The sequence below is a fragment of the Silurus aristotelis genome (genome assembly GCF_946808225.1).
Source record: "Silurus aristotelis genome assembly, chromosome: 13".
In the NCBI taxonomy this organism is placed as follows: Eukaryota; Metazoa; Chordata; class Actinopteri; order Siluriformes; family Siluridae; genus Silurus; species Silurus aristotelis.
Window position 1 is genome coordinate 27,172,708 of NC_139586.1, and position 27,285 is coordinate 27,199,992.

General features: G+C 41.4%; 1 protein-coding gene across 1 annotated transcript in view; it reads right to left on the reverse strand.

Moving 5' to 3' along the window:
- The window catches only part of patj (PATJ crumbs cell polarity complex component), a 158,136-nt gene that overhangs the window by 36,033 nt on the left and 94,818 nt on the right, over positions 1-27,285 (reverse strand). Inside the window, exons 30-31 of the mRNA XM_083558989.1 lie at positions 14,397-14,593; positions 8,622-8,713 (exon numbers count right to left, since the gene is read on the reverse strand). Of these exons, the coding sequence (XP_083415115.1) occupies positions 8,622-8,713; positions 14,397-14,593 (289 nt within the window). The remainder of the gene's footprint in view (positions 1-8,621; positions 8,714-14,396; positions 14,594-27,285) is intronic.

Sequence of the window (27,285 nt, forward strand, 5' to 3'; positions counted from 1 at the left end):
ATCTATCTATCTATCTATCTATCTATCTATCTATCTATCTATCTATCTATCTATCTATCTATCTATCTATCTATCTATCTATCTATGTTCTGTCTGTCTGTCTATCTTTCTCTGTTCTGTCCATCTGTCTGTCTATCTATCTTTCTCTGTTCTGTCTGTCTATCTTTCTCTGTTCTGTCCATCTGTCTGTCTATCTATCTATCTCTGTTCTGTCTGTCCGTCCGTCCGTCCGTCCAGCCAGCCAGCCAGCATATCCGTCTGTCTGTCTGTCTGTCTGTCTGTCTGTCTGTCTGTCTGTCTGTCTGTCTAGTATCTTTATATGTAATCATTTTTGAATTCTTCTTGTACCTTTTGCAGGCAGCTCCCTGATACCAACCCTGGGCATTACACTTAATGGATTTGGCAGATGCTGTTATCCAGAGCGATTTATATTATATTAGCAACTATAGCATTAAGGGCCTTGTTCAGGGGCCCAGGAGTGGTAGCTTGGTGTGGCTGGGATTCGAAACTTATTAAACGAATCTGCACATTTTCAGAAATATAAGAGAAATTAAACATCAGGAGAAGCAGCAATAATAATAATAACAACAAAAAGAATGGTACTGATATTGTTACTTCAGGATGGTAACAGTATCTCCACTTCGTGTCCGGATGCATCAAGCTATTTTCCTACCACGTGTGTTTTATTCCTTTTTCTTTTGCCACGTGATTGAGTCTTCAGGCTGGATAAATAAAAGGCAGAAAGCAGAAACTGTGTCTTTTCCCTCCAAGCAACCCATTGAGAACTGGTGGACAGTTTAGTGCACTGGGAGCAGAGCCCTAATAAGATGATAAGGCAGATGCACAGGTTGGTTGGTGAACTGTATGGACACAGAGATGATGTCTGGCGTCCTTCTTTGTTCAGTGGGATCACGGCCAAGTGCAAGCTGGAACCAGCTATGACAGTAGTGGGCTTCGTCTTTGATGCACAACAAGACCAGCTTCTGGTACATTTACATTTATGGCATTAAAAGTGGACAGAACACACACTGTTTGGGCCAATCTTATGTGAATCTTGAGAACCTTTAGAGTAGCATTGTATTTATTTCTCTGAAGAGTCTTCGTTTAGAGAAAGAGCCACGTCTTTTTCGAAAACAGCCGAGCTCCTGGAGGCGCCCCGTGGGGCGGAGCCAAACGGTGCAAGCTATTAATCGCTATAAATAAAACAGGAACAAAACTTTCTTAAAATTAACCAACAATCAGATCGAGCCCTACATATTTGATCCAGAATCAGATCTTGGGTCTGAAATTGAACATCAAGAACAAGAGAGATTATCATTAAAAAGGAAAAACCTTTTGATAAAGTTTGGAGATTAGCTCTGGATAAGGGCGTCTGCTAAATATTATAAAATGCTTAATTATAACAATAACCACTTTTTCAGCCTTCATCTTCTCCTGCAGTGTACAGGTTTTCCTAAAATGTAGAGCTTCTCTTTGTAATGGATTACCAGCATTCTATTGACCACAGTGGGAATCCCTAATCGAGATCCCAGTGTAATGAAAGATCTCTCTGCCTCATTGCTTTTCTGGTCCTTTTCTCTCTACAACTGCCTCTTCTCCTGTTACTGTTCAGCTTGTTTTTCCACTCAAGGTGAGCTCAGGAGGGGATATGCTCAAGGCTTTGAAGATTTGAAATTGGGAAATTTGATCGTAATCCGTCTGTAATCCCACTGTTCCAGCAGAGTAAACAGCTCTTTCTGACCTTAAGGGTAACGGTCTGGATTTCTTCTCTGATCATTTTTTATTTTTAGATCATTTTGGTTCTTTGTGCGGTGCTTCATCATTTATGTCTAATGGTTTCTTCGAAATATGATTTCAACAATCCCTGACTGTGGACTCGGGGGTCAGGCATGTTGCTCTGTTGTGTTCTTGAATAATATGAATGTACTGTTGATTTGGACTCAAGATTAGCCTTTGGCATTTCAGATTTTTTTTCTGAGGGCCTTGCTTAAAGGGCCCAACAGCTTGGTGATACTGGGGTTTGATCATCCAAACTTCCAATCAGTAACAAAGTGCCGTAACCATTTTCAAGTATTTTTACTCCAAAATGTTTATGATTTCAATGTTGTAAAGGGATAAATATGTTCTAGTTAAACCATGCTATACTTGATCCTTATAGCCATTAGTAGAAAGGAGGAGGCTCAGTGGAAGGACAGAAGGCAGAAGGTCACAAGTTCAAATCCCAGCACCACCAAGCTGCCACTGCTGGCCTCTTGAGCAAGACCCTTAACTCTTAACTGCTCATATGTAAGACACTCTGGATAAGGGTGTCTGAATGTTTATTTCAGCCCGGGTTCTCAAACCTTTCCACCATTCCACCTTTAACGTTTTCTCTATAATCTACTCAACTATATGTACAGAGTAGTTGAGAGTTTGCTTATATTCAGCATCCATTTTTTCCTGGTTAAAGGTTTCAGTGGTTTTAGGAACACTGAAAACAAGGCAAGAACACAGCCAGGATGGAACACTAGTCCACTCGCATGTTGTACCTCGAGGCCACCGCATGTGTCTAAAGCAGTTCCTGTTCTAACTGCAGGGTTGCCATTGTCCTGCCGTGGCCTTTTACTGGTCGATACAATTCACCAGCCAATAGATTTGTGTTCCCAGTGTGCTCAAATGATCCTCATGTTTTGGTCAGGTTTTTTATGGGAATCTGAGTAACCATCTAGCGGAGTCTAAGATCTGGATGCTCAGCGTGCCGTACCGTTACAGCGTAATCTGTAAGTAACAGGGTGTAGCAGGTTAATCTCGGTTAAACAGAGTTCTCATCTCTGGGTCATCACTCACAATGATGGAGAACACGATTTTATCATCCGAGGCACCGCAGGGTGCCGCGTGGCGACATTTTACCATTACAGCTCGACACAAGAGCTTTTTCTTCCTGTCTGCTGTCTCACTATTGTTTCCATGGCAATGCATTTTGAGGCTCCCCTTTTTTTCCCCCCCCTCATGCATGATATCAAATCAGGGCTGACAAATGACCTTTGATACAAGAAAACATCGTTCGGACAGGTCTTTTGCAGCTTTCATCACCCGCCAGCAGGCAAGTTCTAAACCGAGCTACAGAATTCGGAATTTGCTTTCATAAAAGGGCCAAAAAATATGGGAATGGCGTGTGAATAACAATTGCTGATTGGTCAATATTTTTATTCCATGAAATAAATGATGAGCAGGAGCAGCAATTAGAACCATCACAAGATAACGGGCAATTTGATTTCAGACATTTCAACACTCCTCTTGGGTTCCTGCTTAGTGCAGAAACAGCAAATCAATGATCTCAGACAAGATTTGTCTCTGGGCACCAAACAAACTGTCTTTGGAAATCACATTATCTATGCGCTACAACTAAACCAGAAACCACACACATACTTTCTTTCGGCTTCTCCCATTAAGGGTCGCCACAGCGGACCATCCGCATGTTTGATTTGGCACGTTTTCACGCTGGATGCCCTTCCTAATGCAACCCTCCCCATTTATCCGGGCTTGGGACTGGCACGAAGACTTGTGCAACCCTAATGGCTGGGGTTGGTTCCACACACATACAAAGTGTGGAAACATCTAGTCTTGTGGATAGTAAAAGGCTGTAAAAGAACTGGACAGAGAACAAGTGGAAGAAAGTTGCGTGGAGAGATGAATTTGACATTTTTGGCTCTAGCAGAAGAACTTGTGAAGGGCAGAAAACAGGAAATGAGAAGATGAGCAGACTGCCTCACCCCCACAGTCACACATGGAGGTGGAAATGGTTTGGGGTTGTTTGGGGTAAAAGGCGTCCGTCTGACTTCTGTAAGTGTTATTTAGAGAGCAAACAGTCGTCTGGAGTGATATCTATCATGGAATGACCTGCCCAGTCACCGCACTGAACTGCTCTGGGAGGAACTCCATCACGAGAAAGAATGTTTGACCGTTTGAAGAAACAAACTGTCCAGACACCAAGATTGTGTAATGCTGATTTTCTCAAATAGAACATCTGGACATTTATAGGTTTGTTGGGTGAAAGGAAATCTTCATATGTAGGATTACATTTGAGTTTGCTGTATAGACGAATGGAACATATTTGCTTTTCAGAACCCAAAAAAAAAAAAAGCAGGTGCTCTATAGAAACAGGTTTACCAGCTAAAATGGGCATTAAGTCTAGACTGTGAGATTATAGTATTTTCCACCGCAATTAAACTTTGACACAGGCTGATGTGTTAGACGAAGCAGTTATAGAGAAATAATGAACAGAAACGTTCAACACAGCAAAATCCAAATTATGCAGCAGTCAGGTTTTAGATTTCCCGTGTGCTCTCCTCACGTTCATAGGTGTCATACTTGCCGCATCACTTCAGGCTACTTGAGCCGTGTCTATTATAGATGAAAGATTTTTAATTGAGTTGTACCGAACGTTATGAGAAACTTATTATCTCTTTTAGTCCTGCACGCTTCATATCTGGCCACTAGGCTCCTGCCTACGTGAGAGTAAAAACCGCCTCGTTTTTCTTTTTGTCTTCTTATTATAGTGGAAGAATTCCACTCCTGACTTCACGTGCATGTAGGACAAAATCAGTTGAATTAAAATTTTCCAATATTTAAAGACTGGTGGCCTAACATAGGTAACCGTGTTACTGGAATTCATCGTGGACATCCCTAAGAGACGTCGTCCATTGGAAATAATTGCATTCCACTAAAATTTTTAATTTAACATGGCATGAAGACTGACCAGTGACCGCTCCGATATTCTCCACTTCAGCAGCATTTTTTTTTGTTGTTGTTCTCTTACGATCTATCCGATTCGTCTCAAAGCCCTACATCTGGATCGTTTTTTTGTTTTTTTTATTGGAGACCACTCTGTGTGACCATGGTTCCACATCAACCTTAAGCTTTTTAGATGTTTCTGAGCAACTCAAGAACTTTAAGAATGGATCTGGACTGGAATTAATATCAACAGTCTACTACAATGGCTCAGAACTACAGGTTACATGAACAGTTAAACTACATTTAAGCGTCCATCACTGAACAACACACCTCAACAATGATCCCCAGATGATCTTTCCACCCAGATGAGGGATGGGTTCCTGTTTGAGTCTCTCAAAGTTTCTTTCTTATACTATTTGCCACAGTCACCACTACTCGCTCAGGAGCATACTTATAGGCACTAAACCTACACTTTCCAATTTGATAAACTCTATCTCTTTAAAGCTGTTTTGAGACAATGTTCATTGTTAAAAGTGCAATACAAATGAAAATGAATTGAATTAAAACATGCAGTAGAAGGTCATTACACTCAAAAAGAAGCAGTGCAATTGTTTTCTGGAAAATCATTTCGTGCCTAAAATTGATTCTACAAATTTCAATAATAGTGCTAATGAGCGTCACACAATTCTGCCCAATTATAATTTCAGATCCCAGGCACGAGTCTGATTTGGTCGAGATTAGGTTACCAAATAGCTTCTAAATGCGCGACCATTGTGACGAGGAAAAATGGATAATCATATAAAGACTCAATGAATCTGATGCTGTGGGTGGTTTAATGATTCCTTTAACCCTTCTTTTTTTTTTGCACTACAGCATTGTTTAAAATTGCAGTTCATTGTATAATGTGACAAAGCGTTCCCTGTATTTGTGCAGTGATTCACACCTTTGCTTATTCAATGTTGTCAAATTGCAGCCTGATAAAACAATCATTAATATAGATTTTTTTCTCATTGATCTAAACTCAGTAATCCATAATGACAAAGTAAAAACTAAACTCTCTCTTCCATAACAATTCAGACCCTTTACTCAGTACTTCACTGAAGCACCTTTGGCAACAATCACAGCCTCAAGTCTTTTTAGGTATGATGCAACCTGCTATTTGGGGATTTTCTGCCATTCTTCAGGGCAAATCCTCTTGGATTGGACGGGCAGGTTGGATGGGGAGCGTCAAAGGACAGCAACTTTCAGGTCTCTCCAGAGAGATGTTCAATATTGTTCAAGTCAGGGCTCTTATTGGGCAACTCAAGGATACAGTGTTTTTCCCAAGCCACTCCAGTGTTGTCTTGGCTGTTGTCATGTAGGAAGGTGAACCTTCTGCCCAGACTGAGGTCCTGAGCGCTGTTGAACAGGTTTTTATTAAGGATATCTCTATACTTTGCACCATTCAGCTTTCCCTCAAAGTCCTTGCTGCAGAAAAACACCCCCCACAGCATGCTGCCGCCACCACCATGCTTCACTGTTGTGATAGTTTTGGGCAGGTTTCTTGGTCACCTCGTTTCTCCCTAAATTGCTCAGTTTGGCCGGGTGACCAGCTTTTGGAAGAGTCGTGTTCTTGATAAACTTCAGTTCAGCAGAATGTTTTTTGGCAGCCTTCCCCAGACCTATGCTTTGCAACAATCCTGGCTCTGAGCTCTGAAAGGCAGTTCCTTTGACCTCGTGGCGTGTCTTATTTCCCCTGATATGCATTGTCAGCTGTGAATCCCTCTATAGAGAATTGTGTCTCTTTCCAAATCATGTCCAATCAATAAACTGTTCTACTGGTCGACTCCAGTGTAGAAACATCTCAGAAACAATCAAGAGAAATGGAAGGCACCTGAGATCATTATTAAGTGTTGTTGCAAAGGATCTTAATACCTACTGTATGTACATGTAATATAAATAATAATAATGAAAATAAATTACAGACACTTGTAGAATTCTGTTTTCTTATCATCATTATGGGGTAAAAAAAAAATTGTATTAAACGATTGTAGTATCAGACTGCAACATCACAATATTGAAAAGAAAAAAAAAGTAAAGGAAGTCTAAATACTTTCTGAATACACAATATATTTACATACTGTATATATATATATATATATATATATATATATATATATATATATATATATATATATATATATATATATATATACACACACACACACACACACACACACACACACACACACACACACACACATATATATAGACTCAATGATGCACTAATGACTAAGTGTTTAAATGACTGAGAGTAAAATGTAAACGTGTTTATTAATCATCAGAACAACCCATCAGGCTGTAATGGTTTTAACAGGCAGCCCTGGACATTTATGTGCGAATTCAACAGACTACCCAAGCTATCATCTGTTATACAGACGACCCAATTACCAGAAGGCAGTATAGGGGGAACACCAGTCACTGCAGCAAATCACCATACTCCCTGCTATCGCTCCTGCCATCTCTCTTTCCCAAAACACACCAGCCATGTAGCACACAACAGCACAATTATTCATTCTAATAAAACACAAACTACCGTTTTTTTCCCCCTCACACACACACACACACACACACACACACACACACACACACACAGATAATTAAATGACAACAGATTCAGTGCTGCTGTATTTTATGTGAAAGATTTAAAAGTGCATGCATTAGAGCACAATGGGACGAATATATATATATATATATACACACACAAAATTTTGTGAACACCTTCTGCCTTCTGAACATCCCATTCCTTATTTGCTGTTATAATAACCTCCACTCTTCTGAGATGATGTTACACTAATTTTTGTGGAAATTTCAACCACAAGGGTGTTTAGTAAAATCAGGTATTTATGCAATCAATTAAATTCGTTTTTATTTGTATAGCGCTTTTAAAAATGGACATTGTCTCAAAAGCGGCTTTAAAGAAATAATAATTGATGTAGGTGAGGTGATGGGGCCTGGGGTGTAATTTCAATTCATCCCAATGGTGTTCAGTAGGGTTCCAGCTCTATAGCTAGAGATCTTCAACTCCAACTCATGTAATGCATATCTTCATGGAGCTTGCTTTGTGCATGGGGATATTGTGTTTCTGGAGCAGCTTTGGGTCTGGAAGTTCTTAAAGTAAAGAGAAAATGTAATGCTATCACATTCAAAGACGTCCTATACAATTGTGTGTCTCCAAATTTGTGGTCACAGTTTGAGGAAGAACCTCATATGACTGGGAAAGTCCGGTGTCCCAATACTTTTGTCTAAATAGATTGAATACATTTTTCAACAAATGGTTAAAAATGGGTTTTCAGAAGTAGCTACAGTGATTGTTAGAGTCCTGTTATGTGAACTAATCTGTTTCTTTTGGAATTTTTTGGAATGCCAATTTGGTCACTTGCCAAGCCAGTATATGACAATTAGCATCCAGGAAAGGCTAGCATAAACAGACAATTTTCTGTCTAGATTTCCTGCCACAGGAAGCTGTGCATTAGTTTGGATTCGAACCCATGATGACATGATGCTGTTTCCACCACTCAGTAGCAACATCACTCTTTCAATTCATGACATGAAGATGGCTGTTCTGAGAATCTATATTAATATTTGGGGTACTAGCGCAGGTGAATATTTAATGGCCAAAGTACCATTCAGTGCAAAAAAAAAATGGCAACACTTCTTGTACACACTAATAGCTTAATTAGAAAAGATTCAATGCCAGGACAATGGCAGGCATTCAGAACTCCCAAGGAAGAGGCGTAATGAGATTTCAGACAAAGAAACAGAAGGAAAGTGTGTGCTTTAGAATGCAGTTTTAGAGACGGCCTGTGATTATAGGTTGTGTATACTGATTGTGTGCGTTTGTGTGTGTGGGGGACGGGTTTTCTCACCTGAGCAGCACCAGCTTCACCTTGGACGCTGCGCTCTTTATTATAGCTGATGCATTTTGGTGGCTCCGCCCATAAAGAACCTGGTTATTGATCTAAAGAATAAAAAACAGAAGTCACCATCATAAAATCAATATAATGTCCTATAGCAGCTCACTGCTGCATTCACAGATCTGATTGGTCAGTTGATGATATATTTTCTATAGCAGCAGTTTCATTGAAAGTTCTCATTCTAATAGGATGCCCATTATACAGGATGGTGCAGGAAAATGGGAAATTTTAGTGCTAGGAGTTGGCGACGCAGGATTGTTTGGAACCAGTGCGAGTTCGTTCCCTCTGCCATTAGTTATAATGGAGCAGTGGAGCGGGGCCTTTTATAAGAATGGTGGTGATGGTGCGAGTGCTGCACAAAGGGAATTTTTGGAGTTATTACCAGTTAGGATGTCATGATCATGTCTCGTCTGCTCATTTCGAAGAAATGGGTTCAGCCTTAACCTCTTACCCTAATCCTTTAACCTAACCTTAAGATTAGGGTAAGGGGTTAAGGTTGGTGTAAGGGGTTAGGAGTTAAGGTGAGAATGAGATGTTAGGGTTAAGGAGTTAAGTTTAGGATTAGTAGCAATGAATTGAGTTTAGGGTTAGATTTTAAAGTTCGGGGTTACGGTAAGAGGATATTTTAAAACAAGGGGTTAAAGTTAGGGTATGGGGTTGGGTAAGGGATAAAGTTTAGGGTAAAGGGGTTGGGTAAGGGGTTAAGGATAGTGGTAAGGGGTTAAAACAGAAGTCCCCAGGTGGTCTTGCCAGAGAATATCGAGGCTGGGAATATCGAGCTGCCATTAAAAGGAGCCCCCGCCGCATCATCGCTGTGTCGAGACGTTTCTTTAAAAAAGCAGACGGGACACGATCGTGACTTCCCAACTGGTAATGATGCCGATATTCCCTTTAATCACTATTCTTATAAAAGGCTTTTACAGCGAACGCTTGTTGCCCACCGATTCACTGCTCTTTTAGAACTAATGAGCTCACACTGGTTCCAAACAATTGCTGATGCCGCAGGGTTGCCATCTCCTAGTTCCAAAACTTAAAAAAACTTGGAACTTCCAAACACCTGTGCTTTTTTACGCAGTTATCTGATCAGCCAATGATGTGGATAATACACAAAAATGACAGTTAATGGTCAAAGAGGTGCAGGAAATGTCAACATCGAACATTCGAATAAGGACAATGCCTGATCCACTGGCTTTAAAATTTAAAATGATTGTTGGGATCGGATGAGCTGGCTTGAGAGTTTTATAACCTCCTGATACCAGGGCTATCCTTTGAAATATAATTACAAATTGTGCATAAAAAGCTTCCAGGAGGATACAGTAACTCGTTTTATGAATTTTTTACAATTACTGGGAGCAGAAAAGCATCTCAAATAACATCAAACCTTAAAGTGAACGAGTAACAGGATGAGCAAGACTGCATCAGGTTCCACTCCTGAACAGGAATCTGAGGCTACACTGGGCACAGACTCCCCCAAACTGGATGGTAATTGATCTTTTTCCAAGACCAGCCTTTCCAATTCTTTGCAAACCCAAAGGTCTACAATTACTTGAACAGACTGAACAACGACAAACAGGACGAAAGACCATATCATAAATCCCTGTAGATTATGAAATGTTTATGGGTTTTCTTTTCTTTTTTTTGCAGGGAACTAGAGAGATACCAAACGTTTGAGTTATATGATAACTGTGCAATGAAACAGAAGAAAAAGCACCATCCCCTGCAGTGAGAATGAAAGCAGCAGATGAAAAGACTTGAACGACTTTATTGTTCAAACGCTTTGGCTCTCAAAGGCGTGCTGTATAATTACATGGCCATTCATCTGTGATCGAATCGCTCAGCCGAGAGCAGGCCTAATGCTGGGCTGTGTGCTAATCGAACAGAAACACATTTCAGAAAGATGCAACTTCAGTAACACCGTCTTTTAAAGCCCATTCGCTGAAAGCGCAACGCGAGTGTCCCTTCACTACGCCCTAAACACGGCCAGCCCAGAGAAAAGCTTTAAAAGCAAAGGGAAATGCTTCTATGGTACAATCCTAATAATGCTTCTAATATTTAGCAATTTTTGTAAAAGTACAAAGACAGAAAATAGGGGGGTTTAATGAAACACTTTCATCAGCTTTTCAAAGTATTTGAATAATGTACACTATATGAACAAAATTATTAGACACGTGATATTTAAAGCAATTGGCGCTTTTTCCCCCCAAACTGTTAACACATATCTTTGGATGTGGAAGCATTACATTTTCCTTACAATCCCAAATCCAATCCTGTTCCAGCTTGAAAATACCCAAAGATAACTCCACGAAGATATGCTTTTCATGGGTTGGAAGTGTGTGAAAATGGTCTCGAGTGGTCTGCTATAGAGCTCTGACCTCAACCTTATTGAACAAGTGTTTCTTAGTAGCCTTCATTTTCTTTTTTTATTTAGGCAAACGCTATCCATGTGCGTTTTATAGCTTCCTGGTCATGACGTCACCCCGCGGTCAAATTTCCAAAGAGTTGGCCAGAAGACACACCACTACTGGTGTAGTGCTGAATGGACAGCGCCGGTTCAGCACTACTGTTGTGGAAAGTCAGGAGACACAGTTTTGGAGAAGGCTGGAGGACTGGCAGGAAGGAAACACGCCGGAGAAGCATAAGCTTCCTGCTAACCTACCATTTGTGTGTCTCTATCTTTCCCTCTACCCCACAGCAGATCTATCAGACACCTTTGGGACCTTCTGCATGCACCATGAGTCCCCACTTGCCCACGACCGCTACACTTCACACCCCATTTCATGTTAGAGCATGCTTGATGAGCAAAAATCCATAAGATAGTTTTTTTGGCTTTCGGTCTGCTGTTATTACGAGAGCGGCCTTTTAAAGGTGAATTGCTGATGCCATGTGTTTTTACACGTGAGACTGCATGCTGCATGGAGAGCGCTATATCAAATTGATATAGCGATAATTTATTGATTATTATATGTATTAATGAATATATTCATATTATTCATTTAGCAAATTTCCATGATTTAGTACTTTTAAGAAATTAGATTGTTTGCCTTTTTTTTTTTTTTTTTTTTTTTTTTTTTTGATGAACCATCTCTTTTATAGACCATTACAGACCTTTAAAGTTTCGGGTAAATAAGTTTATGAGACATTACAAGGCAATGTGTTGAGTTCAAATCCCTGGGATCAGCAGTGCAACGTAATTGAGAGTGTGTTAGAGAAGTAAAGTGAAGTGAAGAAAAGAGTGCAGGCAGGGTGGAGTGGGTGGAGAAGAGTGATAGCAGGAGTGATTTGTGATAGAAGAGTATCTGTGAGAGTGAAAGGGAAAGTTTATAGGACTGTGGTGAGACCTGAGATATTGTATGGATTAGAGACAGTGGCATTGAGTAAAAGACAGGAGGTGGAGCTGGAGGTAGCAGAGGTGAAGATGTTGAGATGTTCGTTGGGAGTGACGACGATGGACAGGATTAGAAATGAGTTTATTAGAGGGACAGCGCATGTAGGACGTTTTGGAGACAAGGTGAGGGAGGCGAGATTGAGATGGTTTGGACATAAACAGAGGAGGGACATGGGGTATATCAGTAGGACAATGCTGAAGATGGAGCCACCAGGAAGGAGGAAAAGAGGAAGACAAAGAAGGAGGTTTATGGATGTGGTGAGGGAAGACATGCAGGTAGTTGGTGTGAAAGAGGCAGATGTAGAGGACAGGGGGGTATGGAGACGGATAATCCACTGTGGCGCCCCCCTAACAAGAGCAAGAAGAAGAAGAGGGATGTGTTGAAGTTCCTGCCTGTGGTACTCTCACATATGCTATAAAACACCAGGATATTCCTTCAACAGACGCTGCAGAATGTTTGTCCTGCACACAGTAACGGCTCTGGTGTTCAATAAGCAAAGCGATTTCGAACACATTAATCTTTCATGTTTGCAGTTACATGACTGGAACAAAAATGACCTGGTCTTTAGAGGTGAGAGTGAAATAAAAATGGAATGAATGGGGAAGACAGGGGTGGGGAAGGGTGAGAGAGTAAAAGAAATAGAGACAGAGTTGAAGAGAAACAGAACACAAAACAGAATGAGGGAGAAAAATGTGTGTGGGGAAAAAAGAAGAAACAAAGAAAAAGAGAATGAAAGAGATAAATCTAAGGGTAAAGAATACAAAGGAGAGTGCAAGAGAGAAAGATTGGAAGCGTGTGAAGAGTGTGAGAGAAGGAGCAGGAGCGAAAGAAAGATTACAAGAGAGAGGGAGAACAAGCGAGAAAAAGAGAATGAGAGAAAGCGTGCAAGAAAGATACAGATGTAGAGAGAGCACGAAGAGAATGAGAGCGAAAACGAGAGAAAAAGAGAGTGAGAGAGGGAGAGAGCTTAAGAACAAGATAGTGAGTGAGAGAGAGAGAGAGAGAGAGAGAGAGAGAGAGAAAGTAGAATACTTTCATTTTCTTTAAGTACTAAAAATCTAAATTTTTTGCCAAATTGCAGGATGCTAACGCTAAATTCAAACTCCCATTAGCACATTTTCCTAGTTTGTTTCATCACTTTATTTGAATCCAGATGTTCCTGCTCCACTGCGCTTCTACAATTTCAATATGGAGTAATCAGAAACTTTGTCAAATGAAGACTGTGGGATGTTGAGTAGCCAATCAGGATGTCTCAGTAAAAAAATGGTGTTTAGAAGCGGGAAAAACACATCCCTTCATCTTCAGATAGCGCTTTATTCGGCCACAGCAGATCCAGAGTCGATCTCAGGAGCACTGAGCACGAGGGGTTAATGCGCACCTTATTTAGCTCCACCTACCAGAGTGCCGTCGACACAAACATCCCAGAGTTTGACGTATGACTTTAGCACTAATAACTACTTTACCCCTGAACCAATCAGGCTGCAAGGAACAACTGAGTACAACACACTGATTTAATCTCATAAGTGAGCGAACAGAAGCGGATTTATGACATGCACTTTAACTCTTTTTGGTCCTGAGATGATAAACGATCTGCACAAACCTACACATTAGGACCGAGGCCATAACAAGCGGCTGAGGATTTGCGGAGGCTGTAGATTTTCAGGTCAAATAAATAAAAAAACAAGAGAAATGCAGTGAAGGGCTTGAATGGTTTCTGTAGAATTGGATTGACCTTGCTGACCCTCTCAGCCTGAACACCTCCCATGTCTTTCCACTGAGGAAAGAGGACAGTGTTTAAACCGAAGGGGAGACGGAGAGAGCGAGACAGGGAGAGCGCTGAATGAAAATGACAGTGATACGAAGCTCTCATTTTGCCTCTGGATGACAGCCGTTTCAACATGAAGACACTACAACCCTGAGAGCGAGAGATGTCACATGGGGATGATGTCTACGTGCATCAACTGAGAATGTTCACAGGATAACTGACCGTGATTGTAATTGTGTATATATATTTCTGGATCATGTTTAACTTTTAATGATATAATGTGCTGTAAATGACAGGATATTGAACTGTTTTGCAATCTGAGACACGGCCTTTTACAGATTGGTTAAGCTCCGCCCATCAGAGACTCACAATTTAGACCTGATCATATTACTGAGCTTTTGTCAATGAATTTAATTAGGTTGCAAAACGTTTCGTCGACCGTTTAATTTTAATCACACGCACTTTTTCCACACTTTTGTTGCCCCATCCAAACTTTGAGATGGAATAGTACACACTGTCCAAACTTTTTCAGAATCGGGGTTGTACGTGTGTGTGTGTGTGTGTGTGTGTGCTCACCTCCAGTAACTCATCGCCCACTCTGATACGCCCATCCCGGCCGGCTGTTCCTCCAGGGTTGATTCCCACCACAAAGATGCTCATGCAGGAGCGATCCCTGTTCCCGGCCAGGCTCAAACCCAGACCTTGGCGATCCTTCTCCAGCTCCACCAGCAGCAGTTCCCCTTGTAGATCGCTGTACTTCTGCCTGATGTCCTCTAAAATTTTATACACACACACACACACACACACACACACACACACACACATTTGTCAGCTTGTCATGCTGCTTAGGTCTCCAGTAACTACCCTGGAATGCAACATTAGAAGAAACCAAAAGCACCTATTAAACCTGCACTATATGGAAAAAAAACAACAACAAAAAAACACGTTTGTGGACACCTAAGAATAAGATTGGAATGTGCTAATTTTGAACATCCTATTCCACATTTATTTGCTTGTTATAATAAAACATTCACTCCTCTGGAAAGATGATCCACTAGATTTTGTGGAGATTTGTACTCATTCAGCCACAAGGGTGTTATTAAAATCAGGTACAGATGTAGGTGAGGTGAGGAGGGATGGAGTGCAGCGTTCACACTCATCCCATAGCAGGAGCTCTTCCACTGCATCCCATGTAAAGCATATCTTTTTGAAGCTGGCTTTGTTCACAGGGGGCGCCGTCATGCTGGAACAGATTTGGGTCTAATAGTTCCTATACAATCATGCACCTATCAAGCACCTATGGCTGGAAAACTCAAGAATACTTTTGCATTTAAACATAAATTTTCCGCACACACACGACTCTCAAAAAGGTGTTGAAGGCGTCGGAATTGATTTCAGAGCCGTTCGACTTTATTCAAAAATAAAGAACGTCAGCAGGAGCCGTGTGGTGGACCTGAACGCTTTTCAGAGGCACCCACTCTGAATACCATACCAGTCCACCACACAGGAGCAAAGTGAGACACAGCGAATCTGCTACAGGAACATGTTTAGGATCCACATGAGCACTTTCCATCACACCTCAATCCATCCTGAATACGGCTTCAAGTCCTGCTCACGGAGATCACGACACGTGTTTCGATCCTACTGCCTCGAAATCAATCACATCCCCTTGTTACTGTTACCATTATAAATCCTCACTACATTATTATTGGGGAAAAAAACCAAATAAAGAATCAGCCAATAGAATAAGAACATTTTGAAAGCATAGAACACGAGGTCACATTATCGATGATCTCAAGTATTACGAAATATGCCAACATTCAAGATATTTTCACCGTGTCAATATAGTGTGTATTGGAGATGTAAACAAGTTCACACCTTTTTTTTTTTTTTTTTTTAACTACTGTTGTACACATTAACCTGAAAACTTCCTCCACGATGATGTCAAGTCTGTTTTTGTGTGACCTGGATTTCAATATATACACCGTATTTTCCGGACTATAATCCGCTACTTTTTTCCCACGCTTTGAACCCCGCGGCTTAAACATCGAAGCGGCTGGGGTTTTTTCCGGTTTCACAAGCTTCAAGACAAAAAACTGAACCCCAAAACATTAGACCAATGAAATTGCGAAACGGGTTCAGGTGAACCAATGAAACTCTTTATATTAAATCGGATGCGCTCCCACTGAATCGGGCCGCACCACATCATAAATATGGATGATGTTCCTCTGAGGTTTGACCTGCCGCTCACTCGGACTGTCTACAGGAAATGTGAATCATTCGTCACGCTGAAAACAACCGGGCATGAAAACACACTTCACCTGTGTTCTGAGCTGCACGGCATCGGGAGAAAAGATTCACCGATGGTGATTTTTAAACTCACGACGATGCCAAAGATAAACTCCAGAGAGAAATAGTTGTGAAAGGAAGGAGGAAGACAGTGAACAATGACTTTCTTGGTAGGCTACTGTTTAGATACAAGCCGTGTCACAGACACTGTCTTTCATTAAAGCCTGTGTAAAGTTTATTAGTTTTAATGTACACATACATGTAGGCTTATAGACAGGTGCGGCGTATTTATGTTCAAAATAAAATTTTTTGTTGAATTCAGTGGGCGCGGCTTATATTTGGCTGCGCTTAATAGTCCGGAAATTACGGTACTGTTTTCCTGTACTTCAGTTCTTTATTTTTAAATGTTTTTTTTTTTTTAGATGTAGCTGACATTCTAGAGAAGTTGATGTGTGCAGTTTGCAAGCATGATTACAACCAAGGAAAACTCACTACCATGCCCCCCCCAACCTACACACACACACACACACACACACACACACACACACACACACACACACACACACACACACACACACACACACACACACACACACAGACAGAAATGGATACCATACACTGCGTAACCTTACTGTACGTTTGCACTGTTCATAATATACTTTATATATACACTGTAATACTCAAGATTGCACTATTATAACCGTTGCACATACCGAATACAATACAATTTGTATATTTATTTGCGATCTCCGTATCATTTTGCACATATGAACATAACCTTTTCATAAACATTGTGTCATGGGTCTTCAACAGGGTGTCTGAGGCCTAGGGGTCTGCTGTGGTACTGCAGGGGGTTCGCTAATTAATGTATATTTTTTGTACAAGAAATTGAACATAAGTAAAAACATCAAAGTTGAAAGATTTATTTACAAAAATATCAATTATTACATTAAAGTTCAAATAAAATCTGAACATGTAAATGTATTTACGTTTACTGTTTATATATTCATATAATTCATATCATATTATTCGTTCATCATTTTCTGCTCTCTAGACCCAACTCCAGATAACCACTTAGGAGCCATGGCTTCAGGTTGCAATTAATATGAACAGTTTTGCGCTCGAGACTCCATCATAGAACAGAAATTATTGTGCCATTCAGTGTCACTAACATGTGCATGTGGTTCCATTTTGAGTCTGGTTCCTCTCCAGGTTTCCTTCCTCAAATCATCTCAAAGTTTTTCCATCACCACAATCATTGGCTCGCTCATTAGGGACAAACTTAAAGGGAATAATTTACAAATCAGAAGTGAATATTCACAATCTTTTTCTGTAAAGCTGCTTTGGGACAATGTCCATTTTTTCCCTCAGTAACCAAGAAATCATCCTAGCTCTAGCGTTGAGAAGTTGAAATTAATTTTATTTTTATACAAAAATAAAATGGCTGAATATATCATATAAAAAAAGTTGCATTTATCCTCATAAAACCCAAATGTCTGAAAGAACCTGATGTGTCCGGATAATCTGACACTCGATCACTCTGTTTAAGGAACATAGAAAAAGGATTTGGGGAAACGAGCTTCTGAAATTTTGCTCTTTAAAGCTTTTCCAGAAGCCTCTAACTCCCATTGCAGTGATATTTAGTTCTTCAAATAACTAAAGATATCTAAATTCTTTGGGTTTTAACTACCAGACCCAATTTTAGCAGCACTAACTTGACCAGACCATGTATTTCACCCCCAGGCCTTCAGTTGTGTCCTTAATACAGTCATTATGACGCCACGGCTCTAGAAAGCATCAATATTATAGGGAAACGCAGTATAACAATGTGCTGCTGCACAGACAGGAATCTCATACAGTGAGTGAGAGTTATTACTAAAGCAGGAAACCCAATAAACACATTAACACATCTCCTTTCACTGTAGCCACAACTGAATCACCCACATTTTTTCCTGGGTATTTAAAATTTCGGCAAATTGTGTGTTTTCGGGAACATTCTCCACAAAAGAAAACACGAAGGTAGAAATGGTTCACGAAAAAGCTTAACAGTTGTTTCGAACTACTTCCCTCACAATCTTCTTTTAAGTGTATCTGCGACCAAATCAATTTCTTCTCCACCGTCAGCCAGTGTGGAATGAAAAAAACAGCTATAAAATCGACACGGATATTTTTGAGATTGTGCAGTTTGCTACGGATGCGGGGTGCGAGCTCTTACTAGGGGGCCTCCAAGTCACAAGCAATAGCGTTTATGCATAAAACAAACAACAAAATAATCCAAACGAAAAAAAAAAGTCCACAATGATGGCTTTACCGGCTTCCCGCCGATGCCTTGGACCATTTTAACGTGTAACGTGATGGCCGAAATCTGATTGGATAGAAACTTTTCAATCAGGCTAAGACCTGGACTTTGACTGGGCCATTGCAACACCTTGGTTCTGTTCTTTTTTAGTTGTTCTGTTGTAGATTTGCTGGTAGTGTAGTGTAGTGTAGTAGTGTAATTTTCAGGAAGCTCCTGTGCCATTGGAAGCCAGAAAGGGCCCAGTAATAACCAATACATCCTGTGGGTAAACCGACAATGAGCTCTGCATCATCTCACAAATTTGGTCAGCAATTAACAGCTAACTGTACTTTTAGGAGTTGGTAATACCAGCATCATTTAACTTCAAATCTGTAGTAGTAACTTCAGAATGTTTCTGATCAGGTGGAGGTGGCAACATCAGCATCATTTCGCCTCGGATCCGCAGTTGAGGTAAGCAGAGCTGGGAGAAACGGCTAGCTGTGACCTTTCCCTACGACAACCTATTGCTGTTTTCATTTTCAATTTCCTTTTACTGCGGGGGAGCTCGTTACTGCTGCCAGCAAGCGAGTGGAGTAATTAAAAGCCCCACAAGTCGCCGAGAGAGCAGAGAGAGAGAGAGAGAGAGAGAGAGAGAGAGAGAGAGAGAGAGAGAGAGAGAGAGAGAGAGAGAGAGAGAAGATGTACAGTTCAGATTCATTCTACAAACAGGTTCTGCATCTGTGTGATAACCAGCATGCATAATTAAAACCCTGCTTAGACTCTTGGACTGTTTATGTATAATCATGGCTAGGATGTGATATATTAATACATAATATTAATGAATAACTATTAATCAAATTAGGTCATTAACATTAAAACACTGAATGGTACTGATTCGATCACAGGCCCCTCATTAGTCTTATCTTATTAGTTTATTATTAGTGGTAGAACTGGAGAGAGAACAAGTCATTGGACTGAACACAGAAAGGTCATTTCCAACTTCAACACACTGGATATACTGTATCTGAGGGAAAAGGCTAATCTGGGCTTATGTAGGATCTGATTTCAAAGTATATCACAAAAGTGAGTACACCACCACATTCCATTTCACTCTGAAGTTGGCTCACAAGAAAGCCTGCTAACAGTTTGCTGGAAATGACCTTTCCAAGAGCATGAATTACTGGAACCATGTCCTGTTGTCTGATGAGACTAAGATAAACTTGTTTGGTTGCCATGTGTGGCGACCCCTTGGTGTGGAGAACCAAGAAAATTCTCTTGCCTACAGTCAAGCATGGTGGTGGTAGCATCATGGTCTGGGGCTGCATGAGTGCTGTTGGTAGTGGGGAGCAGCAGTTTATTGAGGGAAACATGGATTCCAACATGTACTGTAACGTTCTGAAGCAGAACATGATGCTGTTTCTTTAGAAACCGGACCGAACGTCAGATAACAACCCCAAACACACCACCAAGATGACAACTGCTTTGCTGAGGAAGCGGCCAAGTATGTCTCCAGATCCCTATTGAGCACCTGTGGGGATCCTCAAGAGGAAGGTGGAGATGCGCCATGTGTCCGACATCCAGCAACCTGCTCTTTGATGTCATTATGGAGAAGTGGAAGAGGATCCCAGCAACAACCTGTGCAGCTTTGGTGAATTCCATGCTACATAACAATAGTACTCATGGACACAGTTTTGACATGTTTACTTAGGATGTACTCAATTTTGTTGCCAGCTCTTTAAACATGAACGGCTGTATGTTGAGTTATTTTCAGAGGACAGCAAATCTGTACTGCTACATAAGCTGCACACTGACTACTCTAAACTATAACCAAGTTTTATTTCTAAAGTATTGTCCCTTGGGAAGATTATACTAAGAGTTGCTAAAATGTAAGGGGTGCATTTACTTTTGTGAAATACTGTATATATCTGTCCTGCGCACAGCTGATAGTTTGGTGTTAAGTTGAGGCAGGTCTGTGACGCGATGCCTAACTGCTTCAATAGACACAACGTCTGGGCACGACCACAATCAGCTCTGAAGTGACAGATGGCTGCTCCCTGCCCACCCTTTTCAAGCAGGAATCAGTGGTTTTATGTCCTTCACATTATAAAACTACCTCATCAACACAACCTTCAAATCAGCATGTGTATGCCAAATTTAACCCTGACTGAGGGGGGGACCTCAAACCCTAAGCTTAGAACCTCAGCCATTTTGTTGTGTTCAGCGAATCTTGTGCTACTATTCTTTACCCCTTGTGTCCTGCTTGGCTCAAAATGTCCTGTTGGAAAATCTTCATGAAATCCATGCATGTGGGCGCATCTACCAAAAACAGGAGGTAGATGTATGTGTCTTTACTCTCAAAAAAACAGATTTAATGGAGTTTCTGGAGCTGTACAATCTGCAGAGTACATCCACTACTCAGCAACCTGAAAGAGTTTCTACTTCTTCACTCCTACGTGTTGACGAAGATATCGAGATCTGTCTTCATCCTCAGGGTGAAACCATCTCTGGATGCTTCACTTAACCCAAAGACATTTCCAGGAATCACTTCATGGTTCAGTGCTCTTCTCCATACATCGAAAGACTGTCTGATGAATTTGCTCAGCCTCCTAGAACATTCTCTCATCGCCTAGGAGGAACCTCTACATGGTGTCAGTACACACACTCCAATTGTTCATCCATCTTGCGTTCGCCACGACCTTGTAGCCTTTCAAATTCGACACCTCCCAATGAATAACAGCAATTACGTGAGTCAACCGTTGTAGGTCAATGCTCCCCCTGATCCAGAGACCCAACGATCTCCTCCTAACAACAATGTAGAATGAAACACAAATCTCTAGTGAAACAGAGTGGAGGATTATAGAAGATATGAATTTTTCAAAAAGGTTTTTATTCTAAAATAAAAGTAAAAAAAAGCACATCCAAAAAAGTCCACGCTGGCATTCAGATAGCTAGCAAGCCTGGGGACCTCAGAAAGAAGCTTAGTGGTTAAGAGTTTATTTAAAATCTCAGCCACCTCAACCTGCCACTCCCGGGCCCCAAATGGTTCCACTTACAATTTAGTTTCTCTCCACTCCTGAACTGGCGCTTGCCCTGGTGCCTGCTGTCCCATACTGATCACCGAGGACACTGTACACATTACAGTGCACTAGCCCATACTGATCACCATTCTTTAAGACTCCTGGGTAGGTTAGGCCATGTCTCTCATTAAGATATTTTCCAATTACGATGGGGTCATCGGGACGCAACTCCTTCGTTAGCCAGGGACTCCCTCTATATGGCATTACACTACATGTATACCAACATATTTTGCCTGGTATTTATATTAATTACTAGCATATAGCCAGAGAAGCTAGACCTATCATCCACCGACATGCTTACAATATTTCTTTTTCGGTCTCTGCAGAATGCACTCGTCTACAAATATGATAATTCATATCATGTTCCATTATTGTCTTTGTAATGTACAATAATATATGACCTATTGTGCAGGTCAAGTGCAGTCCAACACGAGCGGCTAATTAAAGTGTACAAAGGGACATATTTATAGTCAACCCAAGACGACGACTACTACTTTTCCGTTAAGCATCGCCACAGTGGATCTTCCATGCCCCATATCATTTTTTCCTCTACATCTGCCTCTTTTAACCCAAACACCTGTATGTCTTCCCTCATAACATCCATGAACCTCCATCTTGCCCTTCCTCTTTTCCTCCTGCCGGCTCCATCCTCAGAATTCTTTTACCGATATACCCCATGTCCCTCCTCTGCACATGACCAAACCATCTCAATCGCGAAAGAAAGAAAGTAAGGTGCGTCATACTTGCAGGATACGTGCAGTATCAGCCATCATACAGTGGGTTAAGGGCCTTGCTCAGGGGCCCCAAGAATGGCTGCTTGACAATCCCAAGGCTTGAGTCCCCAACCTTCAATAACCCAGAGCCTTAACCACTGCGCTTTTATTAAATTAAAAAGCATCATTGTTGGAAATTGCTGTGGTATAAGTGGAATAAAACACTTCATGATGTAGGAATGCTACTGGCTACTGAGCTCTTTATTCACTGACTACAAAACCTCTATCCTGTAGTGTCAAATACTTTAAATGTATATAATCATATATACACACTGTATGGACCGTTTGTGGACACCTGACCACAAGGGTGTAAGTAAAGTCAGGTACTGATCTTCCACTCCAACCCATGTAAAGCATATCTTCATGGAGCATGTGCACAGTAGCATCGTCATGCTGAACAGGTTTCGATCTCCTAGTTCAAATGTGGGAAAAAGTTGTGTGCCTCCAACTTTATGGTAACAGTTTGGAGAAGAACCCTAAGTGTTGTAGGCTTCAAGTTTGATTTAAAAATGAACAGAAGAGATAGATAGATACTATATTCATCCCAATGGGAAATTTACAGCAAGATGCATGAGGCATGCTATTAGACTGCATTTTGGCTTCATTCAGGGTCAAAGATCGTCAACAGGAACCGTTTGGCGGGCCAGAAAACTTCAGAAGCAGTGTGGAGTTTATTTCACACAAATATAATAGCAGTAGACCACACAGCACAGATGATTAGAGACAGCACCTTCTGGGACCAATGTGCGACCCAGCAGATCTGCTACAGAAACATGGTTATGATCCACAAAAACAGAGATCACAGCATGTATTTCTGTCCCTTTTTTATGGCTCCTGCCTCGAAATCAATCCCGTCCCTTTATCGCATTTTAGGTGCCTGTTGCTGGCGGCACTGAGATTCCAATCTCCTACAAACCTTTTCTTCACGCTGCATTCTACCTTTTCTTTCTCTCTCCATATCTCTGCATCACTGTTTTATGTGTTTCAGTTCTCCCACACCACCCCACTGCTGTGCTCCCTTTACTGGCTTCCAGTAGCTGCAAGTATCAGATTCAAAACATTGATGCTTGCCTACAAGGCCAAAAATGGACCATCACCATCTCACCTCAGAGACCTCATCACACCTCGCACTGCACCACGCATCTAAAATCCTCCAGCACTGCTCGACTGGTACCTCAGAATGAGAGGTAAGTACACTTTAAGGCTCTTCTCTGTTCCGGCATTGAGGTGGTGGAATGAACTTCTCCTAGATGTCCGTACAGCAGAGTCCCTAACTATCTTCAAGCGACAGTTGAAGACCTACCTCTTCCTGAAACACTTCCATTAGCACTTTCCAAGTTTGTAGAATTCAAGAGTTATATTTATATTAAGTTTGTAATCTTGCGTACCAGTGTAGATTTATTCATTACTCAAAGCACTTTTGTACGTTGCTCTGGATAAGGGCGTCTGCTAAATGCCGCAAATGTAAATGTAAATGTGTAGGACCTCCTTCCATGTCACAGATGTGTCCTGAGGTCCTTCTTATGACGGTTAAAGGTTAGATTCGGTAAAGATTTTTTCTAGAGTGCAGCTTTCACTTCTCACGGTGATATCAAAAAGTTTCGAGACTAATTTTGTAATGCCGACAGAAGGCAGCACAAGGCTGCATGCACAGTCACAGGGAGCACCCACCTTCATAAGTCAGTGTGACAAAAGACATCGTCCTGTGTACATCAGGAGCTGTGCATGTGAGTTTCCCACCGGAAACAACATGATCTGATTTCCACGCCCACCCTACTCAACAGACTTGTCTTCTGCAGACTTCGCCTCCTTCCTGAAGATGAAGATGCAGCTCAAAGGTGGCAGTTTTGACACCGCTGCAGAGATCCGGCGTGAGTCGCAGAAGGTGCTGACACGTTTGGAAAAGAAGTCTTCCAGCACACATTCCGGAAGTGGCAGGAACGTTAGGAGCGATGTATTGCGGTGCAAGGGGACTATTTTGAAGGTGATGGCTTGAAAACTAAATAAAGTACTTACGTGTAAACTTTGGTACCACCTCGTAGTCACGTATTTACTTTACAAATAGTAAGTTCCAGTTTATTGCAAAAAAGCTAGTGAGTGTTCATTCAGAATACCAGGATAACAGTTTTGTCCAATCCATGTTAAACTTGAAGACCTTTATTGAATTCTTCCTATTTCTGAAGAACGAAAGATCCAGATTCTCTCCGAAAACAGCCATGCAGACATCATGTGGGTGGAGCTAAAGAGTTTTGCATAGCGATTGTCTGCAATCTGTCACATTGCTATAAATAAACCAGGAACAAAATGGTCTGAAATAGACATTAGCTAACCTGCAGATCCAGCTGTACATATTTGATCCAGAATCCGACCCTGAATCTGAAATTGAACATCAAAATCATCGTCATCAACGATTACTACAAAAGGACGTGTCTATGTGGGAAGTATTGAACAAGGTTCTCCTTCCCTCACATCCAAACACACACTGTGGGGATGTTTTTCTCGAGTGAGTCCTGCTGACAACTTCTGTAACCAAATAAAGCATGGTGGTGGGAGTGTCATACACCGAAATCGCTTAGTGCCCATGTTTAGCATGAAATTCCACCTCTTTAACAGTGTGTAACTCTGAATGCATGAAATCGCATTAGAAAACCCCTTTAAATCCATCTCTACTGTACCTCACACACTCAGATGTGAAGGAGGCACGTTAGCCGAGCTCGTTTAATTAGAAAAGAAAAGGAGGGGTGGATGAGACCAAGATTGCTCAGTGGTGAGATAAGACTAATCATGCCTTTCTACCGGGTGGTGAGGTGACGCTCGGCAAAATACTCACAATCCTTCACACTGCAGCTGCTGAATTTAGTCCAACAGAAATCCTCAATAATGTCCTTCTACTAATTGATCTTTTATTTTCTCTTTCTTGTGTTTACCAGCCATAATGTATTTTAACTGCTATATAACTTTCATCTCTTCTTTCTTTCTTTTTGTTTATTGTCTGTGTTTGGTTACCCTAACTTTACAATAAAGAGCTCTTAGTTGGAGGAGCAGCTGCTCCCTATGGAACATAGAGTGCTGGAAGCATGATGGTGCGCTAGTAAAGCTACGACAATAGGGATTTAGAACGCCCATCAATTCACCTGGCGAATCTCAGTTCATTGCCAAAAAAAATGGAAAATGGAAACATTCTTAACGGAAAAAAGACTTTGCATGCTCCGCTGATCTCTGTTTTACTGAAACTTTGGCTCAGTCACTCAATCCCAGACAGAGGATTCCTTCTCTCAGGCTTCCACTTAGACCCAATTCTTGCTCTGTACACCTGGCAGCCTTATGGAACTCTGATTAGATAGAAACTAAAATCTAATGCTAAGCCAAACAGTGAAAAGATGGACCAGTGAGGCAAAGCAGGAACTACAAGACTGTTTTGACTGCACTGATTGGAGTGTTTTTGAACCTGGAACGGACAGTCTGGATAAATGGACGCTGTGACATCTTACAACAGTTTTTATGAAGACGTGGGTATGCCAACCTTCTGCACATTCAGTAACAACAAGCCATGGTTCACAGCCAAATTTAAACAACTTCGGCATGCCAAGGAGGATGCCCACAGAGGAAAGGACAAAGCCCTGTATAAGCAATCCTGGAACCTATTGACAAAGGAGATCAGAATAGCCAAAAGAAGCTACTCTGAAAAGCTGAAAAGCAGGTTTTTATCTCAAGATCCAGTGTGGATCATCTCTTTAGTGTGGAAAGGCCTGCAAGATCCCAAACCACAGGAGACCACCCCTCCCCACTGAAGTAAACTAAGACTTAGCTGACTGCCCAATCACACCTCTGGGAACCAATCTAAAAACTCCTCCCAGCACTCAAGTTTACGATTTGTGAAGAGGATGCAATTCGGCTCTTCCAGAGACAGAAGACATGGTAAGCACCCGGCCCAGACTGTGTCTCCCCCTCCTGTCTAAGCATGTGCTGACCAACTGGCTCCTATCTTTAACAGATCACTGGAGCTGTGTGAGGTACCCTCCTGTTTTAAACTCTCCACCATCATCCCAGTCCCCAAGTAACCCTCCATTACTGGACTGAATGATTACAGGCCTGTTGCTCTGATATCTGTCGTCATGAAAACCTTTGAGCAGCTGCTATCAGCCCACCTAAAGAATCGAACAAAACAGCTGTTGGATCCGCTACAGTTTGCCTACTGAGCAAACAAATAGGTGGATGATGCAGTCAACATGGGGCTGCACTACATTCTTCAACGCCTTGACTGCTCAGGGACGTATGCTCGGATTCTGTTTGTCGACTGCAGGTTGGATTTTAATACAATAATTCGGAAAATTCTCCACTCCAAAAGCACACTATACCCTCTGCCATCTGTCAGAACGTCTTTGGGTGTGGGAGCATTTTTCTTTCAGTTTAACTAGGAGACCCAAACCTGCTCCAGCATGACAAAAAAAAAAAAAAAAAAGCCAGCTCCATGAAGATATGCTTTAAATAGTTCAGAGTGAAAGATCTTCTGCTATAGAGCTCTGACCTCAAGCTTATTAAACACCTTTAGGATGGCTTTACTGACCTCACTAACACCCTTGTGGCTGAATGAATCTCCACAAAATCTGGTGAAACATCTTCCCAGAAGAGTGGAGTTAATGATAACAGCAAACAAGGAGTAAATGTGAAATGTTCAAAAAGCACATACTAAACTTATGGCCAGGTGTCCACAATTATATATTGGCTCTGGGGTTCCATGAAATTCCAGAGTAAGAATGGGAGCTTTGAGGATGGATTTGGACTGTAGTTAATGTCAACAGTCTGCTACACTGATTCAGGACTACAGTTTGCTTCTGATCACCATCACTACACCTCAACATCGTTTATCTGCAATAAATGGACATTCAGTGCCACCCAGATGAGAATGGGTTCCCTCTCGAGTCTGGTTCCTCTGAAAGTTTCTTTCTTATGCATCACGGGGAGTTTTTCATTGCCACAGTCACCACTGACTCGTTTATCAGGGACAAACTTATACTTATAAAGAACATATTCATTTTTATCACCAG